This window comes from Capra hircus, chromosome 24 (assembly GCF_001704415.2).
Source record: "Capra hircus breed San Clemente chromosome 24, ASM170441v1, whole genome shotgun sequence".
NCBI classification, from domain to species: Eukaryota; Metazoa; Chordata; class Mammalia; order Artiodactyla; family Bovidae; genus Capra; species Capra hircus.
Window position 1 is genome coordinate 33,141,590 of NC_030831.1, and position 19,409 is coordinate 33,160,998.

Below are 19,409 nucleotides of genomic sequence, written 5' to 3' on the forward strand. Positions count from 1 at the left end.
ACAGGGAAGTCTGGTATGTTACAGTCTATGGGGTTGCAAAGAGTCAGACATGACTTAGTGACTGAACAACAACAATTTACCCAAGTGAAGTAAAAAACCCACATTCACACATAGCCTTCCGTTGAATCTTTGTAGCAGCTTTATTTGTAGTCACAAACACTGGAAACCAACCACATGAGTTTCAGCTGCAGAATGGACAAGCCAACAGTGCGACAACCATAAACAAGACTGGAGGGACTCTCATTTGGTACAATCACTTTGGGAAACTATATGTGGTTTCTACCAAACATATAATTGAGCAATTGCATTTCTAGGTACATCACAAGAGAAATGCATGCTCTGTGTGCAAAAAGCCATACAAGAATGTTCCCAGAATTCAAGCACCACTTGTAATAACCATGTAACAAAGAGTCAGACTCCATTTTTTCTATTTGATGGTTTTCAAGCTCCATCTTTCATCCTTTGCTTTTGTCCCACAGCTGGACAAGCTGTAAGAAAGCCCAGGTGTTCATCCCTTGGCAGAGGTTGGAAATTCAGACCCTATAAATTCTAGCCCATGAGAGAGGGAGCCCTCACCTGGACCCCCCCACCCCACTATGCCCCTGCCTGACCATAATGAAAACCAGGTTCAGACTCCAACACTCGCTCAGGCTTGAGTGTGAGCCAGGTTCTCCCCAGAAAGCCTCACTATGTGAGTAATAAGTCTTTCCAAACCTCAAAATAATAATTTAAAAACTACAAGAATAGCAACAATAAAAGACTATCTTTCAAATGAGAGCTGGGCCTTGGAGGGTAAGTAACTTATGAAAGGTCATAGACTAATTTTATAGCAAAACCAGGACTAGAACTCTATTGTCATGACTAATTAATTTCCCCCTACTACTCTAGGCTGCCTACCCCATACGGGATCTTATTAAATTGTCTCTCCCAAATCCTTTTATTTCCTATCTTAATGCAACATGAATTGACATGAGCCATCTCTAGGATTAAAAAGACATGTCATCAGAACAAACATTAAGTCCTGCAATTCTGTGGTTTATGATGAAAAAAATGTGTTTTCCCTTCATATATTTCATCTTTGTGTTCTAGATGATTAATCAATACATGTTTATTGGGAATTTCCTGCCTACAAATTGGTGTTGCAAAAAAAATCTGTTAGATTTCTAAAAGTGCTTGTGTTCTCATTTAAGAAGATAATTAATAAACTCAACCATGTTAAGTAGCAGTAGCCCATGCAAATATGACTTATCCTAAGATGGGTTATGAAAAATTGCCAGATGACTGTGCAGATAGAGATGCAGGAGGGAAAGAGAGCATTGGGACAGGCTGGCCACAAACAGAATTAACTGCAGGCCTCATTCCTGAGATCCTCCACAGTTGAGAGCAGAGGTGCTCAAGCTTTAGGGGCAGCAAACACCCCTTGAGGAGTCTGTTAAAAAACAGATTCCTGGGCTACCCTCCAGAGTTTCTGACTCAGCAGTTCTTGGGTGAGGCTTGCAGATCTGTATTCCTAACAAGTTCCCAGGGGTTGCAGGGGGGATGCAGCTGGTTGGGACCAGCTTTGAGAACCACCAGTTCACAAGAAACACACTCGGGGTAACCCTACCTGCGGGGCCTTCAAGGTGACCCCAAGAACAGCATCGGCTGGAGGTGAAGGATCCTCCGGCAGGCGAGGGGAAGACCCACCAGTCGGGACATCCAAAATTAGTGCTGTCGGAGGAGTTTCAGGGACCAGGGAGACACAGGAGGCACTGAAAAACAGAATGTTGAAAAATAACCAAAACCCAAAGAACTGTCCCTTTGAAGAGACAGACTCTAAGCATTAAAAGGACCCAGAGAAGGGCCTCCTCTCGTGATCCGCTGGTTAAGACTCTGCCCTTCCACTGCAGGGGATGCAGGTTTGACCCCTGGCTGGGGAAGTTCCACATACCACCTAGTGCAGCCAAAAAATAATAATAATAATACATTTGGGATTTCTCTAGCAGTTTGGACATTAAGACTTTAATCTGGCCAAAAAAACCAAAATATAAAACAGAAGCAGCACTGTAACAAAGTCAATAAAGACTTTAAAAATGGTCCACATTTTTAAAAAAAATCTTAAAAAAAAAAAAAGGATCCAGAGAACCACAGGTCTGCAGAGATCTCTATACAAAGATATTTGGTGGGCCAAATATATCCCACTTGCCTACCTAATACAATGAGCTCAGACCAGAAAAAATCTTAATTTTGAAGGAACAGAAGCTAGATGGAAACTTATTGAAACTTCCCTCTCTAGTACTAAAATTCATTGCTAAATGATATCAATGCAATGAAACATTATTCACCTCTAAATATCAAGACATAAAGCTATATAAAAACAAAAAGAACAAACAGCCATCATTTCTTTCAGGCACAGCCAGATTTTACTGTCTTGGTGGTTTCCATAAAGATGCATAATATGTCATGACCGTGTCCCTAAAGCGTTTTTGAATCTACATCCAAATAACCTTTCCCAAATCCCAATAATCATTGGTTACCTAATTCTCATAACATAGTTGTGAGATTGGGTCATTATTTTCATGGTTTTTTTCATGAAGAGTCTCAGACATAGAGATTAAAGGATTGGAACAGACTGGATCTTGGTGAGAGCTCAGAACAGAAATCAGAGTAACTCCCTTCAAGGACGAGGCTTAACCATTTCCCCCAGTTGCTACTATGTCAGCTTCCTGATGTTATGAAATTCTGGAAAAATTGCTGGGATAAATGATTTAGCTCTTAAAAGAAAAATGCACCACAAGCTTTTAGCATCTTGGCCTGGGATCACTTCTAAAGTGAAATATAAAGCATAGCCTTAAAAGCATTAAGTATCGCTAAGAACAGACAAGGGATAAAGGAAGGAAACACATTACCTTTGATTAACAAATCGCCCATAACTGGCAATGCATTTGACGTGAGGTCTCAAATATTCTGTTGAGAATTCTTCAGTGGGTATGATACAAACTTGATGCTGTCCAACAAATATAAGAAGGTACATGCCAGTTATCACCCAAGTCAAGGTTATGACCAAACATGCACTTGTAAGAAAACAGCTAAAAATTCATCCAGAGAAATTAAAACTATCCCTTTACAGCAGTAAATATCATAGGATAGCATTCTCTATGGCATCATTACATGGACACAAGTTTTTTTTACTGTTATACAGGATCACTGATTAAATTGTTCCTGATTAAATTCTTATTAAATAATCATATAAACAAATAAAATCATGTGAAAGTTCAAAACAACTCTGCCAGCAACTTTGGACAGTGTCTCCTCTCCTGCGCTGGGCTGATGCTGGCTCCTCAGACCCCTAGGCAGGGAGAGGGGGATGTGGTGGGCAGTCGGGGAGCCTGCTGCTCAGAAAGACGGATGCTCCTGCTATAAATAACCCTTCTCAATAGAGAAGGGCTTGTATCGCAGGCATATCTGAACTCTGTCTCCAGAGCTAGTTTCTGAGTCACAGAAGAAACTCAGTCAACAACTTAATACCACTTTTCATTTTAAATCAATAACTATAACCGGCTAGATCACAAAGCCATTCAGTAACAATAGATTTTAACTGAACACCTACTATATGCCAGGCACTGAGACTGGGGGATCGTATGAGACCAAGATGGACATCCTCTTGCCTTCATGGAGCTTTCATTCTAGCCAGCCTTGACTCTGAATGACATCTGACTATTTCGGAAAGGGCAAACTTATGCTTAAAAGAAGAACTTTCAGCCCCATCACAGTTTCCAAAGATGAAAAGGTTAAGATTCACTTGGCTCATTATGTTCAAAAAAGAAAGTCATCCTTAAAAAAAAGAAAAGTCTTGAGTTGTATAACATATAATAATTTTTAAAAACTGAATTCCAGGTAGTTCTTAAGAGAAAGCTCAACATTTCTAATAAATTTAAAATATATTAGAACAGGCTGGCCTGGCATTTCCCAGGTATGATACATGCTTAATATTAGCAGTAACAGGAAGTTGCTTCATACTTAATCTTATGTTCCCTGAGATATTTATTATAAATCTGAGCACCCCATTCCTAGCCCAGATTCCACTGTCTCTGTTTATCACAATTCTCAATACTAAAGTTATGCTATTAAAAGGGTATTTAATCTGTAAAAGCTAGCGTTTTAACTGTTAACAATATATATCTAATTAACTGAAAATACTCTTCTTGAAACAGAGCAACAGTGGTCTGGAAAAAAAAACCAGGTGACTGCAACCTTGAAAATTCTGAAGAAATCTGCAAAGAAGCTAATAGACATAATAAAATAGTAGAGTGGAAAGAAAATAAACAATTCCTAATGACATTTCTATATACCAGCAATAATAATAGACTAGGAGATATAATGACAAAAGATATTTCATTCATAGTAGTAACAACAAATAAAAATGAATTTAAATGGAGTTTTTGTGAAACATGTCCAAATTTGATGATTGAGCTTTATTGGATGCTATAGGAAAAAGTTCCAGCAAATGAAGGGGCAAGACAGATGTCCAGATGGGAAAATAAACATCGTAACTCCAGCAATTCTCCACAGGTTAACTTAATAGATGTAATGCAAACCCAGCCAAAACGTGAATAAGCTTTAGAAATATATATGCTTATCAATAAAAAAAAATTTTTTCTAAAAATCAGTGGCCGAAACAGAAGCGTACCAGAAGGAATTGGGCCATCCGGGCTCTGAGCCGAACGTCCACATCTGCTAACAGCTCGTACACGGCGAGGCGACCCCTGCCGTCAGTCACAGCGCTGCGGCAGAGGACGCTGCAAGAAGAAACAGTTTATCTTAGCCTGGTTCCCCTGGTCTCCCTCCCACCCCTGTGGGGTGACTGATCGTGCTTCAGTTTCTCCTGTTCATGACTGGGTCACCAACAGTGAACTTCCCTGCAGGTGGAGTTTAGCACAGATGCAACCCATCATCGGTGTGAGAAAAAGAAACTTCTTTCTGTGCTCTGAGCTGTACCTCTCAGGGCTGATGGTCATCACTATCTCCACTGGTTTTGTGGAATATCTGGTTTGGTCTGCTGAGAAAGAGCCCCAGGGCCAGTAAAATCTGATCTCTAATACAGTCTTCTTGGAAATTGACCAATATCGTTGGTAGTAGCGGTTTAGTTGCTAAATTGTGTCTGACTCTTGCAACCCCATGGACTGTAGCCCTCCAGGCTCCTCTATCCATGGGATTCTCCAGGCAAGAATACTGGAGTGGGCGGCCATGTCCTTCCTCTAGGGGATCTTCCTGGCTCAGGGATCGAACACTGGTTTCCTGCCTTGCAGGCAGAGATAACTCTTTAGCAGAGTTATCACAGCACTATTTTGGAAAGTGGTATTCCTTTGCCCTCCTTCTGGGGTATTGCTTTTTAACAACATAGACCTCACTTGAGAAATGCTGAGAAAGGTTCAAACCTCAGTGGGAGAAGCTGCCATGTTGAAAGGGTCTGTCATTTGAAATAGATTTTTATGGGTCGAATATTTTCTAATTGCACCACATTTTTGGACTCCAGTATTTGGTAGCCTGGTCACTTACACTGATCACATGACATGCAAAGTAAAGAAAAAGGGAATATTTTAAACAAGTGAAAAGATACCATGGGACTTGCCTGGGAGTGGTTAAATACAATAAAAGTGATTCCTGGTCTAATGCAATACTGTCTTCAAAATCTAACGATGGAGAACTTTGGTGATGTCACCACATCTGGAGTCAAAATCACCTGCAGAATATCATGCACTTCTCTCCTTAAAACACAATTCAGGAGGAGGAAAGGGCAACCCACTCCAGTATTTTTGCCTGGGAAAGCCCAAGGACAGAGGAGCCTGGAGGGATACAGTCTAAGTATTGCAAAAGAGCCAGACATGACTTAGTGACTAAACCATAACATGGCTATTAATACCAGTGTGTTATCTTTATTACAAGGAGTTACGTAATTTATTGATGAATGTGAAAGTGTTAGTTGTTCAGTCGTGCTCTACTCTTTGCAACCCCATTGACTGTAGCCCTCCAGGCTCCTCTGTCCATGGAATTCTCCAAGCAAGAATACTGGAGTGGATAGCCAATCCCTGCTCCAGGGGATCTTCCCGACCCAGGGACTGAATCTCCTGCATTGCAGGCAGATTCTTTACCATCTGAGCCACCAGAGATGCCCCTGGTGGTGAGCCTTGTTATAATATTTAAAAGAAAAATCTCATGTCCTGTTGAGAGCAAACTAGCCTGGAGAAACAGTACAGCCTAGACTGCCACATTATCAAGCAGACTTTCTGAGATGATGAAAATATTCTCTATCTGCACCATCCAGAACCGTAGCTACTAACAACACATGACTATTGAGACTTGGCATGTGGCTAGTGAACCTCAGGAGTTAAACTTTTTCCTTCATTGAATTCAAACTGATTTAAACTGAGGAGGCTCAGTGGTAAAGAATCCATTAGCCAACGCAGGAAATGCAGGAGACACAGGTTCAATCCCTGGGTCAGAAAGATCCTCTGGTGGAGGAAATGCAACCCACTTTAGCATTATTCCCTGGACAGAGGAGCCTGGCAGGCTAAGGTCCATGGAGTTGCAAAGAGGCAAACACAACAAAGCACACAAATGAATGGAAACGTATTTAAACAGCCACATGTAACCGATACTGTCTGAAAGAGGATACGAACAGAGTAAAGGACATGGAGCTTAAAAAAAAAACAACAAAAAAAAACACCATTCAGCAAAGGTCCTGAAATAACGCTTGGGACTTATGTATCCCCAGGAGAGGGTCCTTCCTTTCTTTAGTTTTGCAATCACTCCTCTGCTTGGTGTAGATGTCTCAGCTTCTTCTGAGATAGTCAAGAGTCACCAAGGTCATAAGAATGTTTCTTCCTGTCCTGAGCCATCTCCACTTTGTACCCAGTGGAGCAGGGGTCAAACCCCAATCTGGAAGGCAGAAGGGGTCAGAGAACTGAACTGAAGGGTGGGCTTGGATGGACGGGTTATGGAGAAGTCCTGCCCCAGGTCACATGGATGACAGTCTCCTAGATTCCGATGGCAAGGTGACCCACCCATCTGGAAGTGTACATCCTGGAGGTTGCTAATGTCACCTAGAGATGAAACTAGTATTTTCATATAATGACAGAACATTCTGGAGGAACTTTGCTGGGCCATCTGGTACTCCTATTAAAAATGCAAATATAATTACACTTTTTTTTTTTTAATCATCATCCCAGAGAAAAGGAAAGAGTCGATTTTTATTAAGACTTTGAAAAGAAGCTTTCACAGTTTATTTTTTGGGGTTGCTGAGCGCGTGATATCCATTTAATAACCATTTCATCAAGTCTCATAAAATTTTCCATTCCAAGCTACCAAAAGTGACACTTTTCATAAGTTCTTTTCTTTGCATTACAGAGAAAGTGTCCAACTCCTCAAGTCATCTTGGGTTTGACACAAGGCATGTGAGTGTAGAAGTCACAAAATGTTCAAAGTCTTAGTGGAGAATTGGGAGGGTTCACTATAAGGGCTTCCTAGGTGGTTCATAGTGTTAAAGAATCCACGTGCCAGTGCAGGAGATCTAAGAATCATGGGTTTGATCTCTGGGTCAGAAAGATTCCCCTGGGGAAGGGAACAGCATTTTACTCCAGTACTCTTGCCTGGAGAACCCCATGGACAGAGGAGCCTGGTGGGTTACAGTCTACAGGGTTGCAAAGAGATGGACACAACTGAAGTGGCTAAACAGCATGTACACTGTAGTTCCCCACATGCTGTCTCAGGAGATCTGCCTTCTAGTGCTATTTATTCTACAACTAATTCCACTGGGAAACATTCTTTGTACTGATTCTCTAATCAAAGTATACTCTCAACATCTGCATACATCTTGATTCATTATGAAAAGGAAACGATTTTCAATAAATCCTTGTCAGAGCTCTTGGAAGAGATGAACTTCATCAGGGTGAATTTGAGATTCCTCTGTCAAATTATTTTTCACGTGATGCTCGTCAAACATTAATGACCCCCAGTTCTTAATGGATTAATGGAGAATGTGCCAGGCACCCATGAACTCTACACGGTGTTTGAGAGAAAGGCACTGGGTTCAGTGCCCACCATGGGGGTTACAGAATAAAACAAAAAGGCTGTGCTGCTTCTTGTGGGTTGTGAGTGTGTTAGTTACTCAGTCATGTCTGACTCTTTGTGACTCCATGGACTGCAGCCCGCCAGGCTCCTCTGTCCATGGGATTCTCCAGGCAGAATACTGGGGTGGGTAGCCTATCCCTTTTCCAGGGGATCTTCCTGAGTCAGGGATCAAACCTGGGTCTCCTGCATTGCAGGCGGATTCTTTACTGTCTGAGCCACCAGGGAAGCCCCTGCTTCTTGCGAATCTGAGCCAAAATGCTAAGTAGAACATGCAGCTTTTCCAGAAAATGCAATATTTTTAAGGCGCTGCCTATGGAGAAGCCTTCCAATAGCACACCAGAGGTAATGCTGGATCACATAACTCGTCCCCTGCTGGTTCTCAAGCTCAGCCTCAAAAAGGAAACAATTTTCAAGTCGGATAAAAACCAAAGTTCCCACGGCTGACCTCCTGTCTGTTCAGTTAGAGCTGACTCCCCTGGGGCAGGACACTTACCAGTACTTGCAGCTGTAGATGTCCACCCAGCCTGCCAGGTCAGCCCCGGGGCTCTGCACGTGCACTGCGGCCTCAGACAGCTGGTCTGCTTCCGCGGCGTACTCGACCATGATGACGTAGCGGCCGACCCGTGGGACCCGCAGCCGCAGGTGCAGCTCCACCTGTCGAAGAGCCCGAGATGTTGGAAAGACGTGACATGCACCGGATGCGTCTCCACAGGCAACAGTGAAACTGAGGCTGAGCGGACCCCTGGGAGGAGTTTTATATGTCATCATAGTAAGAAACGTGGCGCTTCCCAGGTGGCGCTAGTGGTCAAGAATCCACCTGCCAATGCAGGAGACGCCAGAGACACGGGATCTTTTCGATCCCTGGGTCGGGAAGATCCCCAGAGTAGGAAATGGCAACCCACTCCAGTACTTTTGCCTGGAAATTCCCATGGACAAAGCAGCCAGGTGGGCTACAGTCCATGGGACAGCCGAGAGCTGGACACAACTGAGTGATGGAGCACTCAGTAAGAAATGTGGTCCTGCAGGCAGGGATCCCTGATAAAATACAGGATGCTCTGTTAAGTTTGAAATTCAGATAAACAATACACAATTATAGTTTAACTACAATTCAACCTAAATGGGGGCATCTGGTATTTTTATTGTCTAAATCTGATGACCCTACTAATAGGGGTCTCTACTCCTACTGCTGAAACGGAGCAGGACTATGGTCCTTCCTCTTGACCATGTCCTCTGCTTGTCTTTTGTCTGTGGAAAAACTTTAGCCAAAGAATAAGTTTAATCAGAGAAGTGAGAAAATGCAGAAACAATGTTAAACAGTCAAAGGAGACCAAATAACCATAATGGAGTCACTAAACATAGTCAAGGACTTTTAGTTCCTTCTCAAGGGCTATAGATAATATTCTGAGCCAAATCCTGGGAGCTGTCTTACAGATACTGAAATCCTCACCAAGTGGAGAACTTAACTACATGAACCAGACCGCAGTCATGACATAAGATGCCACAACTGCAAGAACTGGCCTCAAAAAATGGAAACAAATTGACCCTGGAACTGAAGATTAAATCTATTAAAACAGTCAAGAAGACACTGGTCGGATTGCCAATGACCAATTCAAGCTGACTGTCCGGGCTGAGTGTGCGATTTCTGCATGTAGCCCCCTCCCTCTCTCTATAAAAGCTCTTGCCCACTCACAGTCAGTGGGAGGAGCTGGCCTATGGACAGGAGTCTGTTCTCCCTGCCCTTCCTTTGCTGCTGCCAGCATCCAACATAAAGCAAACTTTCTCTTTCCACCATCCTGGCCTCTTTGATGGCTTTTGAGCAGCAAGCGGCCAGATCTGGGTTTGGTATTATTACCCATATATTTGCCTTGTTTCTCAAGGCCAGAGATACTTTAAAATCTGAAGTAAAGAGGAATTTCCCATGAGTGATAAAAGGAATGGACGTATGCCTTGATGGGCTACAAAGATGAAAAGATTCACTATCTGGTTCTTTACAGAAGCAGCATGTCCAGCCGTGGCATCACCTTGTGGCTAGGAGCCTGGAGTCTGGAATCACACTGCCTCCAGCTGTGTGGCCTAGAGCAAGCTACTCAACATCTGTATGTCTCAGTATCTTCTTGTGTAAAAATGAGGATAACACAGTGCCCACCTCTTAAGACTATGAGGATTAAGTGAATTAATACGGGATGAGCTCTTCAAACTGTATCCAGCCTGTTGTAAGCCCCGTATAAGGGGCTTCCTTGGTGGTTCAGATGGTAAAAAATCTGTCTGTAATGCAGGAGACCTGGGTTCCATCCCTGGATTGGGAAGATCTCCTGCAAAAGGAAACGGCTACCTGCTTCAGTATTCTTGCCTGGAGAAGCCCACGGACAGAAGAACCTAGCAGACTACAGTCCATGGGGTTGCAAAGAGTCAGACACGACTGAGTGACTAACACACACACACACTGTATAAACAATGATGCTTATAACCGTGGCTATTGCTTAGTAGTATTTAGTGTGCCATACAAACATACTTCACTCTTCTAATATCTGCCCTTCCTCCCATTCCATAGTACAAATGTAAAATCATTTATTTAACTAATCCCCTATTGATAGACATTTAGGTTATCTCTAATTTTTCCTAAAACATATAAGGCTATATGATCATGTATCTATATATATAAGTATATATCCATATTTATATCTGTGGAAGAAAGGGAAAGTGTTAGGGGCTCAGTCATGTCTGACACTTTGTGACCCCATGGACTGTAGCTCACCAGGCTCCTCTGTCCACGGGATTCTCCAGGCAAGAATACTGGAGTGGGTAGCCATTCTCTTCTCCAGGGAATCTTCCTGACCAAGGTATCAAACTCAGGTGGATTCTTTACTGTCTGAGCCACCAGGGAAGCCCGTTTATATCTATGTCTGGATTTATATCCTTTTGCTAGTATTTCTGTAAGATTCCTAGAAGTGGAATTAGAATCACTAGATCAAAATGTGGTGCACATTTAATTCCCGAGTCAGTATCAGAACTACATTCCTTAAGTAGTTTAACCCACTTCAGCCCATAAGCTCAGGCCCTGTCAAGCTTCACCACACTTAATTAAAATCCTCCTGCCTCTGGTCTTCAGGAAATTCACATCTGCTGTTCCTTCCACACAGCTCTGAACCACACACCTGCTTATTTTTCACAATGATTTTTCTGTCACTTAAATAATAGAAAGACTTCCCTCCAGGAGAAAACGTAGATTATCCACACCACTTTCTCACTCGTTATACAGTGAAATATGATGCTGCCACTGGTTCACATGGAGAGGTAATTACCAACATCTCCCCCTTGGGATCTCCAAATGAGGGCTTGTCTGTCTTCACCCCACCACGAAACACACAAGGCCAATGAGCTTTCTCCCAGGAGTTATTATTGGCTGCCAGGTCTATCATAGCACTCTATTATAAACTTCTATTACTCTTCCTACTCCAAGCCATATGGGTTGGCTTTTGGAAGACTTGGTAGGGTTTTGAATATATCTGATGATAGAAATGGGTTTTGAGAAGTCAGACAAAAGATGCAAATTATAGAAAACAGAAACCCTGCTGTTTATCAGTTATTATCTTTGAAGGCTTCCCAGGTGGTGCAGTATAAAGTATCTTCCTGCCACTGCAGGAGATAAGTCTTAGCCACTAGATAAGTCTTAATCACCGCATCACCAGGGAAGTCCCTGGGTTTGTGTATTTACATGGATGGTGAAGCCATTTACTTAGGGAACTCCTAAATGGAATTTGAGATCCCTCTGGGATGACAAACCTAAACAATGTGTCGAAAAGGAGAGACATTACTCTCCCAACAAAGGTCCGTATAGTCAAGGCTATGGTCTTTCCAGTTGTCACATATGGTCATGAGAGTTAGACCATAAAGAAGGCAGAATATCAAAGAATGTCTCTTCAAAATGTAGAGCTGGAAAAGACTCCTGCAAGTCCCTTGGACAGCAAGGAGATCATACCAGTCAATCTTAAAAGAGGTCAACCCTGACTATTCACTGGAAAGACTGATGCTGAAGCTGAAGCTCCAGTATTTGGTCATGTGATGTGAAGAGATGACTCATTGGAAAAGTCCCTGATGCTGGGAAAGATCAAGGGCAGAAGCAGAAGAGGGTGTCAGAGGTTGTGATGGCTGGATGACATCACCGATGCAATGACCATGAACTTGGGCAAACTTCAGGAGATGGTGATGGACAGGGAGGCCTGGCGTGCTGCAGTCCATGGGGTCTCAAAGAGTCAGACATGGGTGTTGTTCAGTTGGGTGACTCCACAACAACAACAACTGAGATATCTAAGAGGTGATGTCATGAAGGAAGTGGGCTGTGCTACTCAGCATATAAAATGGGAGGTGTGACTGGACTTACCAATTTGAGAATCATCTGTGTAGAACTGGTACCTAACACAATAGACATGGAGAAGACTGCTTAGGGAGGGACTACAGAGTAAAAAGACAAGGGTTAAGACGGCTGCTGCTACTGCTGCAGCTGAGTCGCTTCAGTCGTGTCCGACTCTGTGAGACCCCATAGACGGCAACCCACCAGGCTCCCCCGTCCCTGGAATTCTCCAGGCAAGAACATTGGAGTGGGTTGCCATTTCCTTCTCCAATGCATGAAAGTGAAAAGTGAAAGTGAAGTCGCTCAGTCGTGTCCGACTCTTCGCGATTCCATGGACTGCAGCCCACCAGGCTCCTCCGTCCATGGGATTTTCCAGGCAAGAGTACTGGAGTGGGTTGCCATTGCCTTTTCCAGGGCTAAGACTGAACCTCAATATATTCTAACATTTGATGTGGAGACACAGGAGTGTAAGCCTACAAATGATAGTTGGAGGAAGCAGCCAGAGAGGTTCAAAGAGACCCAGTCTGCTCCTAAATTCTGGAATTTAAATTCTTCTCTTAAATTCAAGACAAAAAGACTGTTTTTTAATAGAAGGAATATTCAACAAGTATTGAAAGCTGCTGAAAAGTTGAACAGATGAAGACTGGAAAATATCCATTGGACTTAGCAGAGCAACACTAACACAATCCCTGGAAATCCTGCCCGCCCCCCCACCAAAAAAAATTAATGGGACTGGGAGGTGAAGTCAGACTGGTGTCAGTTGAGGTAGGAATGGAAAGTAGAGAATTCGAAATTGTGAGTCTAGACAATTCTTGGTTTTGAAGGGACAGAGAGTTATGTAGCAGTGGTTGAAGGTTTGTGGGAAGAGGAAGTAGGATTTTCATAAAAATAGGATGAAAGTGAAAGTCACTCAGTTGTGTCTGACTCTTTATAGTCCATGGAATTCTCCAGGCCAGAATACTAGAGTGGGTAGCTGTTCCCTTCTCTAGGGGATCTTCCCGACCCAGGAATTGAACCAGGGTCTCCTGCATTCCAGGCAGATTCTTTACCAACTGAGCTATCAGGGAAGCAAAAATAGGACAGAACTTAGCATGTTTTAAATGTGGGATGACTTCCAGTTCAGATGGCACAGGAATTCATATTTGCTGTACCCCTTCTCCAAGAGACAGCAACTATGGGTGTGTATTGGTTGTAAAAAGGATTTTTTTTTGTTTTGCAACCCTACAGTCGTGACGGTAGCCCACCTGGCTCCTCTGTCCATGGAATTCTCCAGGCAAGAATACTGGAGGGGGCTCCCATGTCCCTCTCCAGGGGATCTTCCCGTCCCAGGGATTGAACCCAGGTCTCCCACATCACAGGCATATTCTTTACAGCCTGAGCCACCAAATAATGTTTTAATAGTAAAACAACAACAACAAAATAAGTTTGGGATTAAAAGGAGACAGATGATGGAACATAAGTAAAAGAAAAACTTGAAATGGCACCAGGGCTGAAGTCACAGGCTTGTTGTTCTCCAGGCTGGAAGCAGGCTGTGTGGGCCAGCAGTTCAGAATCTGCAGAGTAAAGCGAACTAAAAACACTTCATATGAGACAGGGGCCAGATCCAGGCTCATTTTTTGAAGCCAAGGATGAGAGTTCCTTCACATCATGAAAAACTTAAGAAAAAAAAAAATCACTGAAAACCTGCCATCTGGATTTCAGCTTTATAAAAAAATGGTGGGATACGGAAAACAAAGATCAAAGATGAGGCCTAGGACCAAGAACGGAGTTAAGCACCTGTGGGCTCAGTGTCTGAATCTGTACTAGCCTGAGGACCACAATAATAGACATTGGCATATTGTTATGCCTGGCTCCGGGCTAAGGGTACAGAGAACCAGACAGACAAGCCAGACTGAGATGGATGTAGGGAAAGAGGGAGAAGATAAAAACCTCTCATTCAAAGTAAGCCAGTAAGCAAACAAAATAAGCCTGTACAACATACAGAAATCTAACGTTAAGAAGAACAGTCAAGGGGACTTCCCTGGTGGTCCAGTGGCTAAGACCTCATGCTCACAATGTGGGGGGCCTGGGTTTGATCCCTGGTCAGGGAACTAGATCCCACATGTGGCAACTAAGACCCAGGACAGTCAATAAATACATAAATATTTAGGAAAAAAGAATTTTTCTCTTTTTTTTTAAAAAAAAATAGGCAATAATATATCATCAAGTAAAGATGAGTTTACCTCAGATGAAATAAACTTTATGAAAGTCTGATGAAGTTTTAATATAAGTACACTGGTCCCTAATCCAGAACCCCCAAAGTCTGAAAAGGAAAACTTGTTTTCAAATGTGTTTGGTTACAAAACCTAACCTAACTCTAACCAATCATCACTTGATGGTAAAATCTGACCTGAACTAACTCCATATATACAGTCTTCATGTACCTCCCTTGGTATGTCTGTTCATGCTTTTCACTGGAAAAATATTAACTTGTCTGACTACAAGGTGCTGTTCCAGAACCCACTATAGACGTTATGTGTATACAATCATATCTTTTTAAAATTTTTAAAATTCTGAATTCTGAACTATACCTTGCTCCAAGGATGTTGAGAAACGCAAAAAGATGAATGGAGTAACTCCTCTTTAAAAAGTAAATGAAGATATGAAACAAAAATTGGCAGAGGAGAAACAAGAAAACAGAAATTATAAGAAAGAGCTAGTAAGAAATCTTTTGAGATGAAAAGCACATATTACATGGAATTGGGAGGCTGAATAAAATCTAGACTAGAGACAGTGAACTAGAACATTTATGGATTCTAAGAGAGAATTGAGGAAGTCACTCAGAAAGCAGTGCAAAAGAGCCAAAGAAACATACTAATATGAAAGAGCAGTTTAGAGACAGATTGCGAGGCTCCAACATTCTTCCAGCCTGACTTCCAGAAAAAGATGAAAGGATTTGCAGCCAAGTAATATCTGTAGAGATACTATCCAAAAAATTCCCAGGATAAAAGACATGACTCTTCACATGAAACTGCACTTTAAGTACTAAAATAATAAAAATAAATCTGCACCTAAACACATAAAAATGAAACTTCAGAACATCACAAACAAAGTACATCCTGGAACTTCTGGTTAAACACATAGGGTGTAGCACACCTATTTACTGACCCTCCCTCTCAGAAATCCACAAAAATAAGGGTAAATATTTTTTGAATCATAAACCCACAAAGAAAAGAGAATAGAGAAGAGGAAAATAACAGGCCAGAGCCTGAAAAATTTGGAAGGTAGAATGCAACTGGATGTTAATTAATTGAACAGACCAAAAGATGAAGCCTGTGTGTGTGTGTGTGTGTGTGTGTGTGGGTTTGGGTTAGGGTTGAGGTTGCTGTTGTGGTTGGAGTTGGAAGAAAAAAAACTAAGAAATCTCTCAAAACATAAAACAAGATAAGGCTATTGAAAAGGTGGGCTAAAGATAAAGAAATAACTTACCAAAGGAATAACTCAGGAAAGTTTCCCAGAGAAGTTTCTAGAGTAAACAGGGAACCACAGGTGTTGGATTAGGCTACCTCTAGAAGAAGTGAGTCCTCCATCAATTCAAGTATTCAACAGGGGCTAAATGAATCAATATCTGACAAGGATAATGTAGACAGAATTTTTTCCAGGAAGAGAGATCAGATGACTCCTAAGACCTTCGTGAACTCTGTTGGGCTTCCCTGGTGACTCAGCGGTAGAGAATCAGACTGCCAATACAGGATCAGTCCCTGGGTCAGGAAGATCCCCTGGAGAAGGAAATGGCAACCCACTCCAGTACTCTTGCCTGGGAAATTCCATGGACAGAGGTGCCTGGTGGACTACAGTCCATGGGGTCGCAAAGAGTCCGACTCTAGCTACTAAACAACAGCAAACTCTGTCAGTCTCTGACTTTTAGCACAGTGACCTTGACGTTTCATTAATGCTGTGCAATAGAGCTTTCTGTGATGGCGAAATATTCTGTGATGTGTGCTGTCCAATACAATGGGCACTAGACATACATGATTACTGAGAGCTTGAAATGTGGTTAGTGTAACCAATGAACTGAATGTTTAGCTTTACTTAAGTTTAATTAAAATATATATATACTGAATCAGACAGCATAAGTCTCCAGGCCTTCAGATAAAACAGTAAAAGAGGATTTTTAAATAAAACTGGACAGCCCAGGGCTGAGTTGTATGCATTATGCAAACAGAACAGCTCAGAGCTATGGCTCCGGGCTAAGTCAGAGGCAGGAACAGCTCCTGATGAATCATCAGCATTACTTCCTGGACATCAGCCCTTCCCAACTGTACCTCCCTGCTATGTGGGGTGCACACACACACACATATCTGTGTTTATGTGTGTGCATGTATGTGCATCTGTATGCACACACACAGCAGGGGCAGGGAGAGAGACAGTGGACTGAAGATTAGAATGGAGAGGAAGTAAGATCATTTTGTTTTTCCTTATGCATATTTTTCTTTTAAATTGATTTTTATTGACGTATATTTGCTTTACAATGTTACAATAGTTTCTACTGTACAGCAAAGTAAATCAGCTATATCTATACATATATCCAATACTTTGGCCACCTGATGCGAAGAGCTGACCCTGATGCTGGGAAAGATTGAAGGTAGGAGGAGAAGGGGACGACAGAGAAAGAGATGGTTGGATGGCATCACCAACTCAATAGATATGAGTTTGAGGAAGCTCCAGGAGATAGTGAAGGACAGGGAAGCCTGGTGTGCTGCAGTCCTTGGGGTCGCAAAAAGTCGGACACGACTAAGCGACTGAACAACAAACACGTACGTCCTCTGTTTTGTGGATCTCTCTCCCATTGAGGTCAGCACAGAACACTGAGTAGGGCTCCCTGAGCTGTGCAGTAGTCTCTCATTAGTTATCTATTCTATGCTGTTTTTAGTCGCTCAGTCGTGTCCGACTCTTGCGACCCCATGGACTGCAGCCCGCCAGGCTCCTCTGTTCATGGGATGGGATTGCCCAAGCAAGAATACTGGAGTGGGTTGCCATTTCCTTTTCCATTGATCTCCCCACCCAGAGATCAAACCCGAGTCTCCTGCATTGCAGGCGGACTCTTCACTGCTGAGCAATTGGGGAAGTGATTATGTCAATCCTAATCACCCAATTCATCTCGTCCCCAACCCCCTTTCCCCTCTTGGTGTCCATAAAATTGTTCTCCATGTCTGTGTGTCTATTTCTGTTTTGTAAATATGATCATCTGTACCATTTTTATAGATTCCATATATATTCATGCCTATTGTTTTTCTTATTATAACAAGTAGAAAGGAGAAGAGGGCAGCAGAGGATGAGATGGTTAGATAGCATCACCGACTCAATGGAAATGAACTTGGGCAAACTCCAGGAGAGAGTGGGGGACAGGGAAGCCTGGCATGCTTCAGTCCATGGGGTCACAAAGAGTTGGACATGACGGAGTGACTGAACAACATATATTTTTTGGTAAAAATAATAGTTGTAAAATAAAAACTCAAATAAAATAAAGACTAAACTTAAGAAACACCATCAAACTCCTACAACTTCTACCTTGAAAATGTTAGGAATGTAGTTTACAAAAAGATACACATCAAAATGGTGAGTGAGAATACTGCATATATTTTCATTTCATGGATTTAATCCCCCAGATGAACGTTTTCCTCAAGGGTACAAAACAGAGAACACTGTAAAAAGGAATGGAAATATTGTTGAGAAAGGTTTTGCTTTTGTGTGTGTGCGTCTTCATTCTGAAGTAATGAGTTCTTATTGTTGATACACAGTACTTCTAACTCAAATCTTAAAACTGTACAGTCTTAAATTATTTTGAGGCTCAAAGAACTCCTGGAAGAAAAGCAATGCCAAGACCTGTAGAAACCTGTCCTCTGAGCCAGGAAGGAGGTGCCTTTGGGTGTAGCAGTTCCAGAATCTGAGCTCAAGGAATTCAGCTGCTACGAATTGTCTAGCCCGAGAGGATGAGCAGTCAGTGAGTGTTGTATCCTTTTAGGGTAAGCTGTGTGATTTCTGGAGGCTTTGTAGAGAGATCGTGCCCCGAATCAGGGTGAACAGGATGCCCCCTTGTAAATCCAGAGAATCAAAAGGAAAAAATTCTGAGGTTTCTCACGTTGCCCGCCATGTACAGAAAGTGATGGAAGATGAGCCTTCCCCAAGGCTCAGCGTGGTGGACTGCCCAGCCCCAGCCTGAACCAGAGAACTCAGCACACCTTTAATTAACATCTCTGGGGAGGTCTTCCAGATTTACCTGAATATGAGATACAATTGTGGCCAAGGGTTTTCAGCAGAAGGACAGGGAGGTGGTAAAATATCTGATAGAAAAACAAAAAAAGGCTGCCTCACCTCTCTTCCACTGAGGTCCACCATGACTGGGTGCGCGGGGGTGGGCTGCCTCACTGCCAAGGGTCTCGGCTCCCCGTCAAGCAGGAAGTGTCTGGCCTCGCAAGCCAGGGCACAAGGGAATCGGGTTACTGGCAAATGCTGGTAAAGCAAACAACTTCAACAACAACAACAACAACAAAACACAACGGTTACAACTGAGAACATAACACGGAGGATCAAAGTTCATCCCCAGGACTCCTATCCACCCCGTGCATTCATTCATTCCCCCATCACTCTTCAGCAAACTCTTACTAAGTGCTTACTGCAGGAGCTGGGCGATAAATGTTCATCTGCATGAGGAATGGGAGAAGCAGTGGTCCACAAACGCACATTCATTGTAAGCTCTTCCCCTCGCTAGATGCACGACCCTGAGCGTATTACTTAGGCACGCATCGCCACTTCCTCATGCAAGAGAGTGAGAGTCACTCTGAAGCCCTAGTTACAAAGTGGTTTGTGACTCTTGCATGAAACACAGTCACTGCTACAAAGAAAAGCCACAATTAAGTCATTAACCAGAGCATCCTGTGCAGTCATGATCCTGAGGGCTATTGAGAAT

At 42.7% G+C, this 19,409-nt stretch overlaps 1 protein-coding gene across 1 annotated transcript in view; it reads right to left on the bottom strand.

Moving 5' to 3' along the window:
• The window catches only part of LAMA3 (laminin subunit alpha 3), a 255,539-nt gene that overhangs the window by 115,586 nt on the left and 120,544 nt on the right, over window positions 1–19,409 (bottom strand). Inside the window, exons 24-28 of the mRNA XM_018039638.1 lie at window positions 18,815–18,968; window positions 8,603–8,763; window positions 4,670–4,778; window positions 2,889–2,986; window positions 1,607–1,751 (exon numbers count right to left, since the gene is read on the bottom strand). Of these exons, the coding sequence (XP_017895127.1) occupies window positions 1,607–1,751; window positions 2,889–2,986; window positions 4,670–4,778; window positions 8,603–8,763; window positions 18,815–18,968 (667 nt within the window). The remainder of the gene's footprint in view (window positions 1–1,606; window positions 1,752–2,888; window positions 2,987–4,669; window positions 4,779–8,602; window positions 8,764–18,814; window positions 18,969–19,409) is intronic.